The following is an 18,321-nucleotide window of genomic DNA, read 5'->3' as shown; positions in this document are numbered from 1 at the left end:
TACTATATAAATGTTCTTCGGAATATTTTTTAGTTCAATAATTTCTGTCTCTTTGATGGTATTCCTTCGTCGTTTTCCGATTCTAGCAATGAAATTTCGGGAGGTTTTTAATCTAGACTTATTTATTAATTGTGCCAAATTACAAAATTATCGATCAAAAGAAACACATTTCGAAATTTTTTAAATTGATGATAGAACTAGAAATTTTTGAAAAAATATGTTAATGCTTGTAACTCTAACAATTTTAATGCCAAAGCAATCAAATTTGGCAAAGTTACTTATTTGGACTTAGTTACTAACCATACGAAACTTTAAAGTTATGCAGCAAAAGATACAGAATTTGAAAATTTTTTATAATTTTTTTGAATGGACCAAAAACTGTAAAAATTATTTATTTGGGGTTTTATCTCGGTCAGTTTTAACGCCAAACAATAAAATTTGAGGAAGTTACTAATTTAGACTTATTTATTAACTGTTCTAAATTGCAAAAATATAAACCAAGAAAGTCAAATTTTGGAATTTTTTATTTTGAAAAAGAACCAAAAATTTTTGGAAAAAATATATGGGTCTATTTTAATGACAAAGCAATGAAATTTAGCAAGGCTATTATTTCAGATTTAATTACTAAATATGCCAAATTTCAAAATTATACAGCAAAAGGTACTAATTTTGGAAAATTTAATTTTTTGATTGAACAGAAATTTGAAAGAATTGTCTAATAAGGGCTGCATCTCTAACAATTTTAATGCCAAAGCAATCAAATTTGGCAAAATTACTACTTTGAACTTAATTACTAAGTCTGCTAATTTCAAAATTCTACAGCAAAACGTACTAATTTTGGCAAATTTAATTTTTTTTTATTAAACCGTTAACTATTTAAATTATATATGTATTAAGGGCTGTATTTTTAACAAACATGAAAATTGAGAAGATTACTAATTTAGACGTACAGTAATTAATATACAATTAACTGCGAAAAAAAATGCTATTACAGATCAAAAATGTCAAATTTTGGATTTTTTTATTTTGGGAATAAACTATAAACTTTTGGAAAAAATATGTTAAAACTGTAACTCTGTTAATTTAAATGCCAGAGCAATCAAATTGTAGATGTTTTATCAAATATACACATTATTAACTTAGTTGTTTGTTAATTATAGTAGTATCTTTTGATTGAAAATTTTTTTGTTAATCAATGTAACTTAGAATCATACGCTAAATGAGTAATTACAGTGTTAATATATTAATAAATAGCTCAAAATTGTACATAATGATAGAAAAATAATTTTTCGATTCGAGTTTTTTTCGTTTTTTAATTTTTTTGAAAATATTTTCCATAGTGACGTATATTTTTTATTACACTATCAGAAAGTAGAGATTTCAACGAATAAAAAGCCCACCAACTTTTTTAAAAAAGCTGATATTTTGACGCGTGAATTTTCGATTGAAAATTAGGGTGCTTTTTCGGTATTAAATAAAAATAAGGAGAAAAAATTGAATTTTTCAAATTCAAAAAATTCTTGTGTATTTGGTATATACAAAGGTAAGTTCTCACCAAATTTCATAAAAATTTTTTTTTTTGTAAAAGATAAAAATAAAAACCAAAAACGTGGTTTTTTGAGTTTTTCATGTAAATTTTGAGGTTATGAGAAAAAAAAGTGTAAATACAAAAGTTGTGGATCTTTTTATTACCTACAACTTTGTCATTTAACTTTTTTTCATAAGACTTGTAGTTTTGCCGGAAATCGAGACAAACCGATTTTAACCCTTAAAAACCAACCCTCTCCCACTTCCCGACCTCGAATCGACCGTAATTTATTTTTCCTTTCATTTTTGTAATATTCTCAACATTTTCTACTACGATTTTTTTGCACTTTTTACCTTTTTTGAAGGCTTCGACACTGGTCTATATTACTAATTTTATTATTACCTGTCCAAATCTTTCAAATGCGGAAGTCCATGCGGCGTCTGCAGCGGTTCATTCTCTATCGCCTTCAGTATATTTTGGTCCAAATTACTAGCAAACCCCACTTCAATCAACTTATCCTCCACTGTTTTATTCACATTCCTTTCCACGTCTTTTACGTCTCTCAACAGGAAATAATTCGTAATCGCCGATGTGTCAGGGACCAGCAAACTCTCGCTCATTTCCGGTAGGGCCACCTTCAATTGTTCTACATCTTCTTCCGTGACCTTCGGTAAGCTTGAATCAAAGATTGACGGTGCTTGTGTGGCAAAGCTTGGAGGAAAATCCTCCATCCCAGGAAACAAGGAACTAAGAAAATGTCCTTCGATTTGACTCTGGAAGTCTTTCCGTCTGGCGATTTCCTCGTTGTAGATGGTCAGTAAGTGACAAGCGACATCTGATGCCCACTACCATTCAAATATCATCAAGTGTCTTAAGTAAAAAAGTTACTCACCAAAAGAAAAGCCTGCGAGATTTTTCGTCTTCTCACTACTTCAACTATGGACGAAAGATAAGTTGTCGGTGCAGTGTGCACTTGCTGGAGAATCTCCAACTGTCTTTGTAAACTCAACAGATTTTCGAAGTAAAACACTAATTTATTGTCAAGTTCGGATAAATTATCTTCCATGAACACAATCCATTTGAGTCTGTGATACAAATTAGAACTAAGTTCGTCTTTCGCAAGTATACAACGCCGCGTAATATCGCGCAATTTCGTGTGGTTGTCTAAAAGAACGTTCAACTGCTGGAGATGCGTAGCACAAAGATCCGGTAACACTGATGCTTCCCTGACTTGGCTCGCTCGGTTGTGGTTCTGAAAAGTTCTAAGTTATTTATTTACAACTGAAAATTCCATATCGTCGGTTAAGAGTGGTAACCTGCTAACTCCACTGGTCATTTTTTGAATTTTCATCTATTCTAATTTTTTGTGACTTTACTTCTTTGTAGTTTGCGTATTATTTAATCATTAAATTTGTTTTTGAAAATTAGCTTAAAGATAAGTTCGCTTTTTATAATATAAAAATTTAATAGGGTATAAGGAGACATTGTTTAACGTGTTTAAAAAATTAATTTTGGATGGCTATAGCAGTTTGTTTTTCTAATATTTATTTAAATAAGAGTCACAAAAATGTTTTATTACTGTCGAGAACTTCAACGTCTTAATATTGATTTTTTAATTACGTGACATAAATAATTTTTTCTGTAACGGTTAATAATACCTATAATTATTACAACAAGACATTCATTTTAAATTTTGTTATTATTATTTTATTAAATTTTCCCAATACAACTAATAAAACGTTGCTTAGTAAATATTTGAAGTTGAATTTTATTTATTGCTTTCATGTTCAAAAAACCTGCTAACTCCAAAATTAATAAAAATCATAGAAGTTCGCCTGCCATCTCCAAATATACAATGCTTTAAAGTATTAATTTAGGAGTTATTTTTAAATTATTACTATGTATAATTCGGTATCCCAGAAGCATAAGAATCTATCTCCAATTTTTGTGAAAAATGAGTTAAATAATGTTTTTTATTACTCTTTACATCTTCTTTAAGACAGAAAAATAATCCCCATTAGATGAAAAAGAAACAATTTTAGGTTTCTCTAAGGAACTAAATACCACATTATGTTGGAAGCATAAAGAACCTTACAGGTCTACATTTCGAGGTGATTTTGTTACTCAACTGATCCAAACTTACTTAAATTGATGATAAAAGCAAGTATATATTTGGGGATGCTAAAAAAATATCCGTGTATTGAAACATACCATTAAAATTTTGCCACCATTTTTTTTTAAGTTTTGGCATTTCTTTATTTTTTATGCGATTTTAACGACATTCGTGGAGATTATCACTCTCGACTGCCTTATTAAAAGTTTCGATTTAGAAAAATTCAGACCAAAAAATTGTGACCTGTAAGTTCTTCATTTTTAATGCCACTATAACCAAATTTGTGGAATTTATAAGTCTCGACTGTCCTATTAAGAGTGTCGATTTAGAAAAATTTAGACCGAAAAAGAGAATTTTTAGAAATTTTGATTTCTAGAAGCAAAGAAAAATTTTTGTTTTTTCACAAAAAAAAAAATTGGTACCAAAAGTACTATAAGTTTGTTCTTCATTTTTAATGCCAATAACCAAATTTGTGGAATTTATAAGTCTTGACTGTGTTATTAAGAGTACCGATTTAGAAAAATTTAGACTAAAAAGAAGAATATTTAGAAATTTTTATTTGGACAACTGTGAAAAAGTCAATTTTTTTCAACAATGTAATTTCGTTATTTTTAGTGCGACACGAACTAAATTTATGCATGTTGTTTCTTTTGTTAGTTTTAGTAATATCACTAATTTGCAAAAATTTAGATCAAAAAGTCGAATTTTTAGAAATTTTCGTTTTAAGACCAAAAAAATGCCACCAATTTTTTTTAAGATCCTGTAATTTCATTAATTTTTAGGCGATTTTAACCACATTTGTGGAAATTATCACTCTCGACTGCCTTATTAAGAGTGTCGATTTAGAAAAATTTAGACCGAAAAAGAAAATTTTTAGAAATTTTGATTTCTAGAAGCAAAGAAAAATTTTTTCACCAAAAAAAAATTGGTACCAAAAGTACTATAAGTTCTTCATTTTTAATGCCACTATAACCAAATTTGTGTAATTTATAAGTCTCGACTGCCCTATTAAGAGTGTCGATTTAGAAAAATTTAGACCGAAAAAGAGAATTTTTAGAAATTTCGATTTGTAGAACCAAAGAAAAATTTTTATTTTTTGACCAAAAAAAAATGGTACCAAAAGTACTGTAAGTTCTTCATTTTTAATGCCACTATAACCAAATTTGTGGAATTTATAAGTCTGGACTGTCTTATTAAGAATACCGATTTAGAAAAATTTAGACTAAAAAGAAGAATATTTAGAAATTTTTATTTGGACAACTGTTAAAATGTCAAAACTAAATAGCAAAAAATTAGATCAAAAAGTCGAATTTTTAGAAATTTTCGTTTTAAGACCAAAAAATGGCCACCAATTTTTTTTAAGATTCTGTAATTTCCATTTTTTTTATGTGATTTTAACGAAATTTATGGAGATTATCACTTTTGACTGTCTTATTTACAATGCCGATTTACAAAAATTTAGAGCGAAAAGGAGAATTTGTAAACATTTTTATTTCCAGCAGCTAAAAAAATACAAAAAAACTTGAACGCGCTTTAATTTCGACATTTTTGGTGTCATAAGAACGAAATTTGTGGGTGTTTTTTAACATTAAATAGTCTATAGAAGTTGCTGAATTTTTAATATATCTTTGTTAGCAATTATTTCTAATAACGTATTACCTTTTTTTTGTAAAAACATTGTTAATTTTTTTGAAAGTTTTTATTACTAAGTGGGACTTAAGTCCAAATAATCTAATTTTTCTTAGAAGCATAAGAAACCAAGTGTAAAAAAAATATTTTTGGATCAAATGTTACGACTATTAAGTCTAATAACTAATAACTAGTAACTCGCAATTTGCATATTTGAAAAGAGATTAATAACACCACCTCGATTTTTTTAAATATCTATTTTGTTAATTTTCTCGAAACTATAATTTATGGAGATAAACCCTTATGCTTCTAAGGTACCGAATTCGTAGCCGAACATTGTTAACCCGTTCGTATTTTGAGTTCTTTCATAAACCTATTTTTAATAAAATTATTAAGTTTTTTTTACCACCTGTAAAATTTGCGTTACTAAAGTTAGCAAGTTAACACTCTCAACCGACGATATGCAAAACATCTACCCTTTGAAACGATTCCGCCAGTTTAACTTGCTCGCTAACCAGGTATCTAGCATCTTTCATTAATTTTTCCAGCCCGAAAAGTCGATCCCCTAAGCCTTTAATTTCTTTCATCGCTACATTATTTGTCATTTCCAAAGTCTTTTGGACTTCGTGCTCCAATGAAAGAAACTCTTTCTCGTCCGTCTTAAAACCAAATCGTTATTTAGAATGTAAGAAAAAAAATTCAAACCTGGATAAGTCCTTTAGAACAAATCTCAAACAAACTGTCCAGAAAATCGTCCCTCTGGGTTATCCACTCCAAAAGTGTCACGTCGTCATTATCGGGCTCCGGCTGCTTTTCAACGGAAAAATGGTCGTGCTCAGGTACTATTAACTTCTGCGCATCCACCAGGGCAGGTAATACAGGAATTTTTTGTAATATAAGGAGATCATCTTTGAAACTGCAACAACAAAATTAACCGAAACGTGGAGAGCCCACGACTACTTACTGGTTTAAAAATTCTAAATAAGAGTCCCGTTTTTCTATGTACTCCCTGAACGCTTCCTTGTAGAGATTCCAGCGAGTTTGTAAATCGGAGTTTAAATCTTCTAAATTCGCCACAACGGCGGACCATCCTTGTTGTTGTAAGTGCTGTTCATGGACTAACTTTTCACACGTGCTCATTTGGCCCTGGCTGATGTCGCAAAACAAACGAGCCAACTGAGCTCTTTTTTGGACTGTTTGGTAAGTTGCTGGCAGTTCGCTAGATTCTCGCACTTTGCCGGACAGATCTAAACAAAATTTCAAATAATAGAGAGGTAAATTAGATCTGCGACTTTTACATCGATTTTTAATACATATACCAGAGCTCACTACTATCGGTCCAGTCATTAACACGTTAAGTTGGCAACAGCCCCTAGTGATTTTTATGAATAGTTGGCAGCAATAGCGTTTGACTTTAATTCAACTGTGGCATGCGTAAAAGCTAATCGCCTTGTGCAAGATTGCCAGAACTTGTTAAATCTCTATTGAAATCTTTCTTTGGCAGCAAATTTTTAATTGAATATTGATTAATACCCTCAACTTTAACAACGTGTTAACCTCAAAAATCGCTTCAATTTTCCCCTAATTTTCTCTCTAAAGAATTAAAAGCTAGATTTACACTAAAGAATTTTCAAAAATTTACACAGGAGAGTGGACTGATAGCACTGAGCCACACTTTATATTTTTATTCTCAATGTATCTTTTAACATCGATGATTGCGGTTTCGATGTATGTATTTTATTTTACACTCTTGATTTTGGTGATATTTCGTTTGGTTGGTTATTAACGTATAGAATCAAAGCAAGGCAGGATTTACTTGTGCTGCGGTCTAAATAAAGAAGACTGGAATTTAATTTAATTTAGAATTTTGTTTATTCTTATTAATCTCGAATTTGTTATTTTTTTTATAATTTATTTACTTATTATTTTGTTTTGTTTTATTAAGAATTTTATTTATTTTTGTTTTTCACAATAAACTATGCTATATTGATTTTTTTATTTCAGCAGTTCCACACGAACTGAACATGACACATTAAAAACTAAAACATCTTGCAGAAACATAATTTTGTTAAAAATCGGATATATAATTCTTAAATTAACCAAAACCATGAATGGTTGAATTGTTTCTTCTTGATACTTTAAATAATTACCTTCTTTTAACTACACTTTGGTTCTTCTATTTTAATTAAATTTTTCGCTTAACTTCACTTATTTTTTTGCACTCAAAATATAAATTCCAAGAATTTAAAATTAGTGGACAAATCAGTTTGAACTCTTTACTTAACACATCAGATACTGAATACATAAAAAAGTAATTTCATAATTTGTTTTTGAATTAAAACTTTGTTAAGAAAATTTGTCACACCCGTGACAATATTTTAACAAAAGTTGGCAAAACTGGTTGAAATCTGTGGAGTTAAAAATTGATAATTTGTATACAAAGTAACAAATTGATAATGCAGTTTTTGCACTGAATTAAGTTAAAAGATATATTAGAGAAATACTGAAAATAAATGTCACGGGTGTGACAATTGTTAGATCGGACTTTCCAAATTTGATGATTTAAAGCTTAAACATGTACACACAGTTGGTTTTAACAACTCCTATTAAAATGCTCACATGTTAAAGAAATGGATGGTATGGAAGGCACAATAAACGTATCGTTCACAGAAAGGTAAACAACAATTCTGCAAAGGATTTCTTCTTGAAAGCAAAAATCAATTAATAATATAAATATTTTGTATACTGGTGAATTCAAAGTCAAAATATCTGAATCTACTAAGTAAAAATATTCAAGCAATCAACACCAAATATCTAACAATATCTCATATTTTGTCCAAATAAAGAAGTTAGTTTAGGGTGGATGTAGGTATGTCTAGCGGATATAAGTACACTCGACCAATTTGTGAAACCGAAACTGGGGGCTGTGGGCGCCTTCGCCTGTGTAAAATATAACTTACTTTGTTCAAAATGTTACAAGCATTAATAAAATTAGTTTTTCTGCTACATTATTTTCATTTTTTAGCAACGCTTATTTAACAAGTTTTGCTTTGTCACACCCGTTACAGTTTTCTAAAAAATACAGTGCACAATTGAATTGGTTATTCTAATTGCAAAAAGGCTTAAAATGTGTGCCTATAGTTCATCTATTTGTGTACTAAAGGAGAAAGAATCAGACTTTTGTTATTCGCAGAAATATAGAAAAATGTTATTAAAAACAATAAATTTAATTTGTACGCGTCACACCCGTGACACCACAAATTAATTTGCTGCTCTATGATCTGCAATCGTAACTTAACAAATTTTATTTAGATAGTTTGCAGCACTGATAACAGTGTACTTCTGCTTGAAAAAGCTCTTAGTCGTAAATAAATTTAAAAAATGTTGTCATTTTGTCACACCCGTGACATATGGAATTGCTGATTTACTATTTTTCAAAATCAAAGTTTTCTCCGATGTATGTATTGGAGATCGATGTAATTGTGCTTTTGTTGAAATTGAGTTCAACATCGATTTTCTCTACTCGATGTTCCCAATTTTCAGGTTAAATTAACAAAATCGAAGAAATGTAAAACACTATTCAAAAGACGTAGCATAAATGCGATATCTCGGCTCTTTTAGCACGTAAGAGCTTTGAGCTTCAGAAATTTAATCGGATCCATCATGCTCACGTTTTAATTAATCGAATTAATTGAAATTAATTTAGATTAGCCTGACTGCAGGTGGTCATTAAACCTCTCGTTTAGTTCAACTTTGAAAATATGCATGAATTACCATGTTCAGATCCATAATCGATGCTAGCGGCTGGCGGTTGATCAGACTCGATGACAGCCTTACTGAAGAGAAAGATGGGATTGGTATCTGTCCCTGCCGGATACGAACAAACTCTGTCGTCGGGACGCAAGTGCTCGCCACCGCTGATTAGCAGGACTTGTTTGTCAACGGGGATTTTTAAAGTGTGTTCCACCTGAGATTTCAAACTTTGTACACTAAAACAAAAAAATTATTACCATAAATATACAACGCTCAATTTTTTTCAATCTAACGTAATATGCAGCTTAACAATATTCATAACATTCCTGAGTTTATTAATATCTCTAAACGGTTTGAATTCTATGTTTATGTATACTTTTAACACGCCACTATATTTACGAGCGTGAAACATGTTGCCCTGTAAAATTGGGTTTAGCTGTTTCAGATTTCGTTTACAATTAACCGCGAAATATAAGTCAAAAATAGCAATAGAAGCAAATAACTGATAGAATAAAAATGACAATTGTCAAATGTGTCAGTCGAATTATAAATTTTGAAATCCTGAAACAAAACAATGACATTGTCACCCGAAATTTTAAGCTCGCGACTGTTCTCAAAAGTGGAAGCATTTTATGCACAATCAATATGATAATGAAGTCATTTCGTACGTTTAAAAAACAGCAAAATAGGTCTTATTAACTTTTTGGAATTTCACATTATCCAATAACATGCGACAAATACGACTAAAAACAATAAAAAAATGACATGAGATTTAAGTAAGCAAATCTCACAAAAAGCAATTGATTGTTAAAACCTTCAAACGGCGTATAAGTTCTTGACATATTTACAAAAATTATATATATTTTTTTAATTTTCTGGAATTCAATTATGTATGTACTTCAAATAATTATTTTCATTGATTAAAAATAAATTGGCGACAACAAAATAAAACTTTCTTCTGTGATTTTTGCTTGAATTATTTATACAGGGTGTTGGGTAAAGTTACTGTCATATACAAATGGCTAATCAAGAAAGGTAAAATACAATACCCTGTAAAATTAACGCAAAATTGACACTCTGACTTTAAAATTTTCTTTAAAAAAATTATTGATGATTCACTTCAATTTAACAGAACTTTAATTTGATAGAGCATTTATAGAACAAAACGAAAATGCAAATTAAATTTTTGTAGCAGCATTTTGCAATCTTTTTAGAACTAACAATTTCATTAACTGATTTAACACAAATGTGGCAAAAAATCGCAAAGTAAGAAATCAGTAGGCGAGGAGGTAAAACACTGTGAAAGCCAACTGTAAAACTCGAGGTAAAAATCACAGCCTTTCCCATTTTTGATTTTTTGCATTTATTTGCACCAAGTGTTAATTTTTTGGAAAAATTTTGATTTAAAATTGTAAAAAATGCTTTCATAAGCAATTACAAGGTTAATAAATATTTCTAGCATCAAGGGTGGCTATGAAAGGTCAAAGAAATTTGCCGCTTATTGCAAATGTGGGTTTAGATTTTTCTAGTTATGGTTTGAAATCATAACACTTGGACACAAAACCGTAACCAAAACGTCGTTGACGTAAGTGACATAAATAATTTTCAAGATAGTTACATTCACTATCAAAACAACGCGGCAAAATAGTGCATCACAGGAATTCCAGAGCTACTTTTGATGCTAGAAACATTTATAAACACCTTGTATTGGAAACCAGTTTGAGAAAAAAATATTTAGAAAAAATTAGTTAATTTCAAATATTTGCGGCGTATCTTGCAAACTCTAATTATGTTGTTTTTTTTTCGATTAATTTAAAAAACTACAAAGCCATAAATTTGTCAAATTAAATTCTTTCAATCAAGTTCGAATTTTGCAAACAACCAAGTAGTCTTTCGACCAAATGAATAATTTGTCACTGAAATCAGTGGCGCCAATAAGAGGAAGAAATAGTAGTGTAATTTTATTTGTAAAAAAAAAGAAAAGAAATTTTCAGTAAATGTTTATAATTTTGTTCAATACAATTCAATACAAATAACGATGACTATACATTGTTTATTTTGAAAGTGAATTCCAAAGTCCAACATGTGTTCAAATTTTGGGACTGTACGCAAAATTGTTTATTGAGTTGTACCTCCTAGTGATATTTTTTGGTTTAATAGGTCGCATGCATTGTTTTGTTGACAGTTGACATTGTTTATAATAATTAACCGAAATGACAGAAACAATAAGAATGTTGAGAAATTATTTGATTTTCTCAAAATTCAGACAAAAATCGTCAATGTGCAGAGCTCCTTTTGATTAACACAGGGTGTTTATAAATGTTTCTAACATCAAGGGTGGCTATGAAATGTCAAAAAAATTTGCCGCTCATTACAAATGTGGGTTTCGATTTTTCAACTGACATTTGCAGTTAACCTCAAACATGGAACAAAGTAAGTTTTGAGAAATAAACTGTTCTAGTTGTAGTTTAAAACCAGAAAAATCCAAAACTCGGACACAAAGCTGTAACTGAAACGCCATTGACGTAAGTAACATAAATAATTTTCAAGATAGTTTAATTCGCTATCAAAACAAAGCGGCAAAATAGTGCACGGCAGGAATTCCAAAGCCACCTTTGATGCTAGAAACTTAAAAAAATACAATGAGACTGAAAAACAATTAAACATAATCTATCGTGCTAGTTTTTAACTGTAATTAACATGAAAGTATTAACATGTTTAGATCGTCAAATTAAAACCCTCAGCTCTCAAATACACCTTTCGCCACTAAAGTTGGGACCTTTTATAGGTAATAAATGAGGTTTATACATATTGCGACAAATGAGTTTTTTTTCAATTACGAACCAACTATGCCACTCATATAAAGTAATGACTGACAGTTTGACATTAATCAAAAAAGAACCCAAAGTCCGTTTTTTTTAAACCACCAACACCGCAATCTTCCCCTACTTTACAACCGGCAACGTTGTCTAGGGAGATTTTTGTTGAGAAAACAAATATGAAATTAGTAACATTTCTGAGAATTACGTAGTTTTTTCGTTAAAAACGTTTCTTTGACAGCCTGTTGGATAGCAAATCAAAAGAGTAAATAATAAAAAGTGTTGGCACAGTCTGAAAGGCCGTTTTGTGTAATCAAATTGTCAATTAGACAACTAACCTGTTCGATCTTACCACTAAAAAGTCACCATCGACGATGTTGCCGACTGTAAAGTAGTGGGAGAGTGCGGTGTTGGTAGTTTAAAAATTCAAAATTGGGTAATCTTTTGAAAATTGAAAATTACAAAAAAAAGCTTCTAGCTCTTAAACAGTTGGAGAAAATCCGAAAAAAAAAAAATTATTATTAATTTGCTATGGCCGTAACGTTACCCAACACCCTGTAAACGTATCCTGATTTTTTTTTATGACAGTTTTGAGGGTAAGTTCTAAAGAATATCTCGTCATTATAATTGTGGCGAAAACAAACAAAAACAAAATCACAACTGGAAAAAAACTAGCTTCATAAAAAAAGGAATCCACTTTTAGACAAATGACTAATTATTACATAACAGGTGACCCAGATAATTTGTCATCAAGACGCCTATGAATTTGGTGCGGCATGCCGTCATTGATTCATCTAGCTGTGTCGAAGGTACAGTTCTATGTATAGCAAAAAAATAAGACGAATTTTGGTTGATCCTGCAATAACGTAGACATATTTTTTAAACGTTTGTTGAAATTTTTCTTTGAAATAAAGCTTTCGCTTTAAATTACCCTTTTGACAATTATTAGTATGGTTCAATAAGACAACATGCCGAGCAGAATTCAAACATCGTTTTGATGACAAATTATCTTGATCACTTGTTACATGAAATATGCTGAATTATTTCGACCAAGTTTTTTGTCCAAGCTAAGCTAATAATATACAGGGTCCGGCAACACTTGTGTCCACCCCCACAATCGTCTTCAATTTTAAAGATAAAATTTTGAAAATTTGCATACTCTCACAGTTGACAAAGCTCTAGAAGCTGACGCAAAGATTTGTTTTTTATCACTAATGGTTTTAGCGTCGCGACGCCTTAAAAATATAATTTTTACTTAATTGTGAGGGTTTGTGATATCAACCTCTAATTTATTTTTTTTTAATATAAATGAATTAAAAATATCTCAGTTGTCATTTTAGATTCAATGCAAATTGTCTTCAAAATTTGAGAAAAAACGCTGTTTTATCAAGTTTCCAATTTTATTACGTCAAAATTGGGAACTACGTTTACACCCATCTGTCAACATCTTGTGTCACAAATGACATCTATCTTTTGGCTCGATTTAGATTGTAACAAAAGTCTTACTTGGTAAAATTGTCGCTTTGTCGATGTTAATTAAAGATTTCTGGTGTCCATAAAGTGCAACATGCCCGTGTTAATCAAAATTAACCTTTATAAGAGTGAATGAAGTGACTTGTGAAATTTTGGTGTAAACTTAGTTTGCCAAATTTTATTTTTTTAAGTGTTGCCGGACCCTGTATTTCGCAGATAGCACTTTATGCCAGTTTTCCTGCAGATAATTTACCGATTTACAAAGGAAAAAAAATCAGCAAAAAATTTTTTAGTACATAATAAAGTTATAATGAATACCTGCTAATCGGCATTGAAAATAACAAAAACAATTTAATTACTGATGCTCCTACAATTTGGTGATAATCTGACAAATGCGACTGTTTTGTGTGACATTTCGCAGGAATTGCATCATGGAGTTGCCTCTACTAAATGGAGTTGCCTCTACTAAACAACCAATCGCAGAGTCGCATTTTAAATTTGGTGCCTACAAAAAATTCTCTGCGGGAAAATAAATAGTTTTCGACAACAAAATTTGGAAAAAAAATTACTAGAAAAATGAAAAGTCATTAACAAGTGGAATAGCCTCCTGATTTCGAATCGATCAATAACTTTTTAACATTTGCTCCATTTTATAATTTAATAAATCGAAAAACAATTTTACAAAATCTTCAAAAGTTAACAAAACATGACTTTTTTCTAAAAATCACTCCATATTAATTCGTCACCACGATAGAAAGCACAGATACCGGCGCGCTTTACAAAAGATAATTAAGCCTTGAATTCAGATTAAATATTTAACGCTGTGTTAAAGGGACTTTTGACTGTTTTTCCGCCTATCAATCATCAAATTAGTTGCAAAATTAACTTAATCGTAATAAAAATTGTGGAAAGTTGCCTTTCAACTTTTATAACGACGTATTACAATAAAAAAATTAAAGTACCATGGCCGCTCAAAAAAAAAAGAGACAAATTTGAGCAGCGTATAAATCTGAAACCTAGTAATTTATGCTGCGTAAATTGGCAGTTGATGACGTTTGCTAAATAAGGTTATGTTATGTATCTTCTAATTGTTCCAAAGTCCCAGTAATCATTTCTTTCTGAATTAGTGTTAACGAAGGTATTTTGACTTTCAGAACGTGAATTGTGCCTTTTTTCACTTTTGCAAAATTTGGCATTGTCATTTTAAATGACAGTTCTGTAGCATGATTTACATTAACAAAATTTTGTTTGTCTCAGTTTTTTATGATCATACCAATTTAGAAGTTATTTATATGCAAAAAAGTATCAAAAATTTTGTAAAAACAGTTCGTTTTTCGAATTTTTTATTAGTTTTTTTCAAATATCTTGACCAAATCTAACTCTCCCGGCTACTTTTATAGTTCGTTAGGAAGCTTATTTAATTACCTGATCAATGTACAAGGTGTTTATAAATGTTTCTAGCATCAAGGGTGGCTAAGAAATTTGCCGCTCATTATAAATGTGGGTTTAACATTTTCAACTGACATTTGTAGTTAACCTCAATCATAAAGTAAAGTAAGTTTTCAGCAATAAATAATTTTCAAGATCTTTCATCTTCACTATGAAAACAAAGCGGCAAAGTAATGCACGACAGGAATTCCAGAGCCACCCTTGATGCTAAAAACATTAATAAACACCTTGTATTAACGAGTTTCATGATTTCGCAAGTTGTTAAGGAAAACAGAAAAAAACAAAAGAAAACGCGGGGTAATCAGAAAAAAACAGAATATTTTACAAAAAGTTTTGAGTTCTGACTTGATAGAACAAAACGGCAATTTTTATTTAAAAATGAGTTTCTGCTGCTCCAGCACAAATTTCGTCCAAAATTTGTTGACTAGTGATGTTGATTCATGCTTAACTATGTACAAAAAACTACAGTAAACCCTCGTTAACACGAACTCTAAAAAAGATCGAAAGTACACTTGATTGCAATAAATTTGCGTTCACTTAAAATATCAAGTAGCAGAATTTTGATGATTTTTTGGCTATGTGACTGTTTTCTTAGATTAGGTTATGTCAAACTGACGAATGCTGTCACAATAATTCTTGGCATTTTGATTAATTTCTTAATCTGTCAGTGTCAAAATGAAGGCAAACTCAATCTAGCAAAAAATAGGTATACGCAAATTTATTGCAATCCAGTGTATATGAAAAAATTTAATTTAAGTTTTGTTCTCATTATGAAGACAAAACCAAACCAACAAAACTTCTCTTTTCAATGTTATGTAGTCGTGACTAATAAACTACCATCGACTGAGAAATCAATTTTTCAATTACTCGTAATTTTGTGGAAATGTTTTGCCTTCATTCAGACTTTTCAATAGTATGCAAGTTTAAGCTGTTCATTTTTCAGAACTTCCTTATTTTCCAATCGAAAAAAACTTTGTTAATGAGCACCGAATATATTGTTGTTGTTAACCACGTGTATTTTAATAGAAATTGCTATTACGGTTCCAAATTTCTGTTCGAAGTCGTTTTAGCCGAGCCGAGACCACAGCACTTGTTCGTGTTAACGAGGTTTAACTGTAATAACAAATCCATCTATAACCTCCTCTTATCAATGTGGTCTGGAAGAGCAAAATGGGGCAAAACGTCATTTTAAATGTCATTCACTTACATCACATGCTGCACTAGCAAACAAACGCCAAACGAATGGAAAATAGCTACACTTTCTGCTCAGAGCAGCTTAGAGCAGACAAAGGGACAAACCTTATGGAAGTAATTTTTGTCAACTGACCCATTGCACATTTGCAGACATGAAATTTAGACATTGTCAACTGCCATTTGCCATTTTAGTATCATCAGGTGTAAACGAGCATTTATCTCCAAATTCCGACGTTTTAAACTATCATTTTTTGCCCAAAATTACATCACATGTGTACATGTTTTGGAACAATGTAGTTCGAATTGTAAGAAAGCATATAAAAATGATTACACAACTTGAGTCATACAAAGATTTCTTGTTTAACTTCCCCAAACAGGTTTATTCCTGCATTGTAATACTGTGGGATTATCAAAGTTGTTAAGTAAAATACAGTACTTTCTTACAGACTGCAGGCATGTCATACCTTGACATGCTGGAATTGTACATACAAACACATCGTCACAAGATAACAGCAGAGAAATTTTACACAAAAAAAATAATAAGAAACAAACCTTTCCAGAGCCAGGCTCATTTCAAAAGTCATCATTCGACCAGTGTCCACTTGAAATACGAACAGCATTTTAAGGCAATTTAGGAACGGGCTTCGCAAGTGATCCAAAATTATTTATACCTGCAACAGATACGCAATTCAGTTGGTACAGTTGAGTTGTTGAAAACCTTATCACAAGTAGAGAATCCCACATTTCCGCGAGGTCAACATTTTTTTTATTTAATAAGTCTGGCAGACATGTCGACACCTGCAATAGGTGCATTATAAAACAGTCACAGTTATAAATAAAATCAACAGAACGTCATTATCATCAATGATGCATGTTTACGTTCTCAAATAGGTAAACAAAGAAATTCGGTTGAAAAAGCTCCCGCAAGGGGCAACAAACCCGAACGTTCGTCGATTTCGAGTGCAATGCAAATTTATCTTAAAAAGAATTGTACTTACGTGCTGACATGGAATTTATGACGATTTCCCAACGATTTTCTTGTCCATAGCTGTCTAAACAGCTATCTGACATTTTCACAGCTGATATTGACAAACACTGCGAAATTTCACGAACATTTTCACGCAGGGTTACTCCACTTGATATGTGAAACTCTGGTCGTTATCGCACATTTTGGCCAAAACGCAATTTGACCATCAGCTGATTAGGAAGTACGATCTGTTTTGCAAACTCGTGTACGATGTGCAATTCATTAAAACCCAAGGACACTTCCTTACTGGTTTCAAGCGACCGCAGCGACATCTTGTTCAATAAAAAGTTTTTTACCAAAGCGACATCTATGTGTCTTTGTATAAAAACATTGACGTACAAAACTCTGTAACCAAACTTTTTCATAACCGACTACGTAATTACGTGAATGTTTTGTTGTGTGCCTATGTGATGGCGAGATTGTGATTTTCGCTTTATTAACATAATATTTAAAAACAAGTAAAGTCCAGCTCACTGCTATTTGTCCACTCTCCTGTGTAAATTTTCGAAAATTCTTGGGTGTAAATCCGGTTTTCAATTCTTTAGGGAGAAAATTAGGGAACGATTTTTGAGGTTAACACGTTGTCAAAGTTTAGTGTATCAACAATCTCACATTAGTTAAGAATTAATCAAAGATAAGTTCCAAAAGAGAGATTTAAATAAGGATTAGACAAGTTTTGGCAAACTGAGATGTAAAGTCCGTTTTGTTTTTAAAAAACCACCAACACCGCAATCTTCCCCTGCATTACAACCGGCAACGTTGCCTAGGTAGATTTTTGGTGAGAAAATAATTGTCAAATTTTTGACAGTTCTGAAAATTCGGCAGTGTTTCCGTTAAAAACGTTTCTTTTACAGCCTGTTGGATTGCAAATCAAAGTGAAAAGACTCGGCACAGCCTGAAAGGCCGTTTTGTGTAATCAAATTGTCAATTAGGCAGCTAACCTATTTGATTTTATCACCAAAAAGTTACCATGGACGACGTTGCCGGTTGTAAAGTGGTGGGAGATTGCGGTGTTGGTGGTTTTTTAATAAAAAAACGGACTTTACACGGTATTTCAACTGAAACTGTGGCCCCAATTTTGGTGGCGACAAGTGTGTGTAAGTGCTGAGTGTATCTGGACACAGCTAGTGATTTTATTTAAAATTGGTAATGATTTAAAGAGTGGGAGAGTTGTCAAAATTAGTTTGGTTACAATTATTGACATTATTTGTTGGAAAAGCAAAAGATTTACGTCCCATTCGATGCAAAGTGAATAATAAAGAAATTTTACTATGTGCTATGCGTGATCTACAACTTAAAAAACAAAAATTGTAAATAAAATACTTGTGTTTTTCCG

At 31.2% G+C, this 18,321-nt stretch overlaps 1 protein-coding gene across 5 annotated transcripts in view; it reads right to left on the bottom strand.

The window, feature by feature from the left end:
• The window catches only part of LOC148173823 (uncharacterized), a 29,375-nt gene extending 12,114 nt beyond the window's left edge, over window positions 1–17,261 (bottom strand). For 3 of the 5 annotated variants that reach the window (XM_088037835.1, XM_088037836.1, XM_088037839.1), the window contains exons 1-8: window positions 16,957–17,261; window positions 16,511–16,629; window positions 9,045–9,259; window positions 6,235–6,517; window positions 5,976–6,186; window positions 5,747–5,929; window positions 2,421–2,780; window positions 1,931–2,373 (exon numbers count right to left, since the gene is read on the bottom strand). In XM_088037835.1, the coding sequence (XP_087893961.1) occupies window positions 1,931–2,373; window positions 2,421–2,780; window positions 5,747–5,929; window positions 5,976–6,186; window positions 6,235–6,517; window positions 9,045–9,259; window positions 16,511–16,578 (1,763 nt within the window). In that variant the 5' untranslated portion in view covers window positions 16,579–16,629; window positions 16,957–17,261. Of the gene's footprint in view, window positions 1–1,930; window positions 2,374–2,420; window positions 2,781–5,746; window positions 5,930–5,975; window positions 6,187–6,234; window positions 6,518–9,044; window positions 9,260–16,510; window positions 16,630–16,676; window positions 16,757–16,956 lie in introns of all 5 variants that reach the window. The other 2 variants (XM_088037837.1, XM_088037838.1) reach the window with 2 other exon arrangements.
• Between the last annotated feature and the right edge of the window lie 1,060 nt (window positions 17,262–18,321).

The sequence above is a fragment of the Gnatocerus cornutus genome, chromosome 5 (assembly GCF_029298725.1).
Source record: "Gnatocerus cornutus isolate USDA-ARS CGAHR chromosome 5, icGnaCorn1.1, whole genome shotgun sequence".
In the NCBI taxonomy this organism is placed as follows: domain Eukaryota; kingdom Metazoa; phylum Arthropoda; class Insecta; order Coleoptera; family Tenebrionidae; genus Gnatocerus; species Gnatocerus cornutus.
Note: the sequence above shows the minus strand (reverse complement) of the source record. Positions and strands in the feature narration are given on the sequence as shown.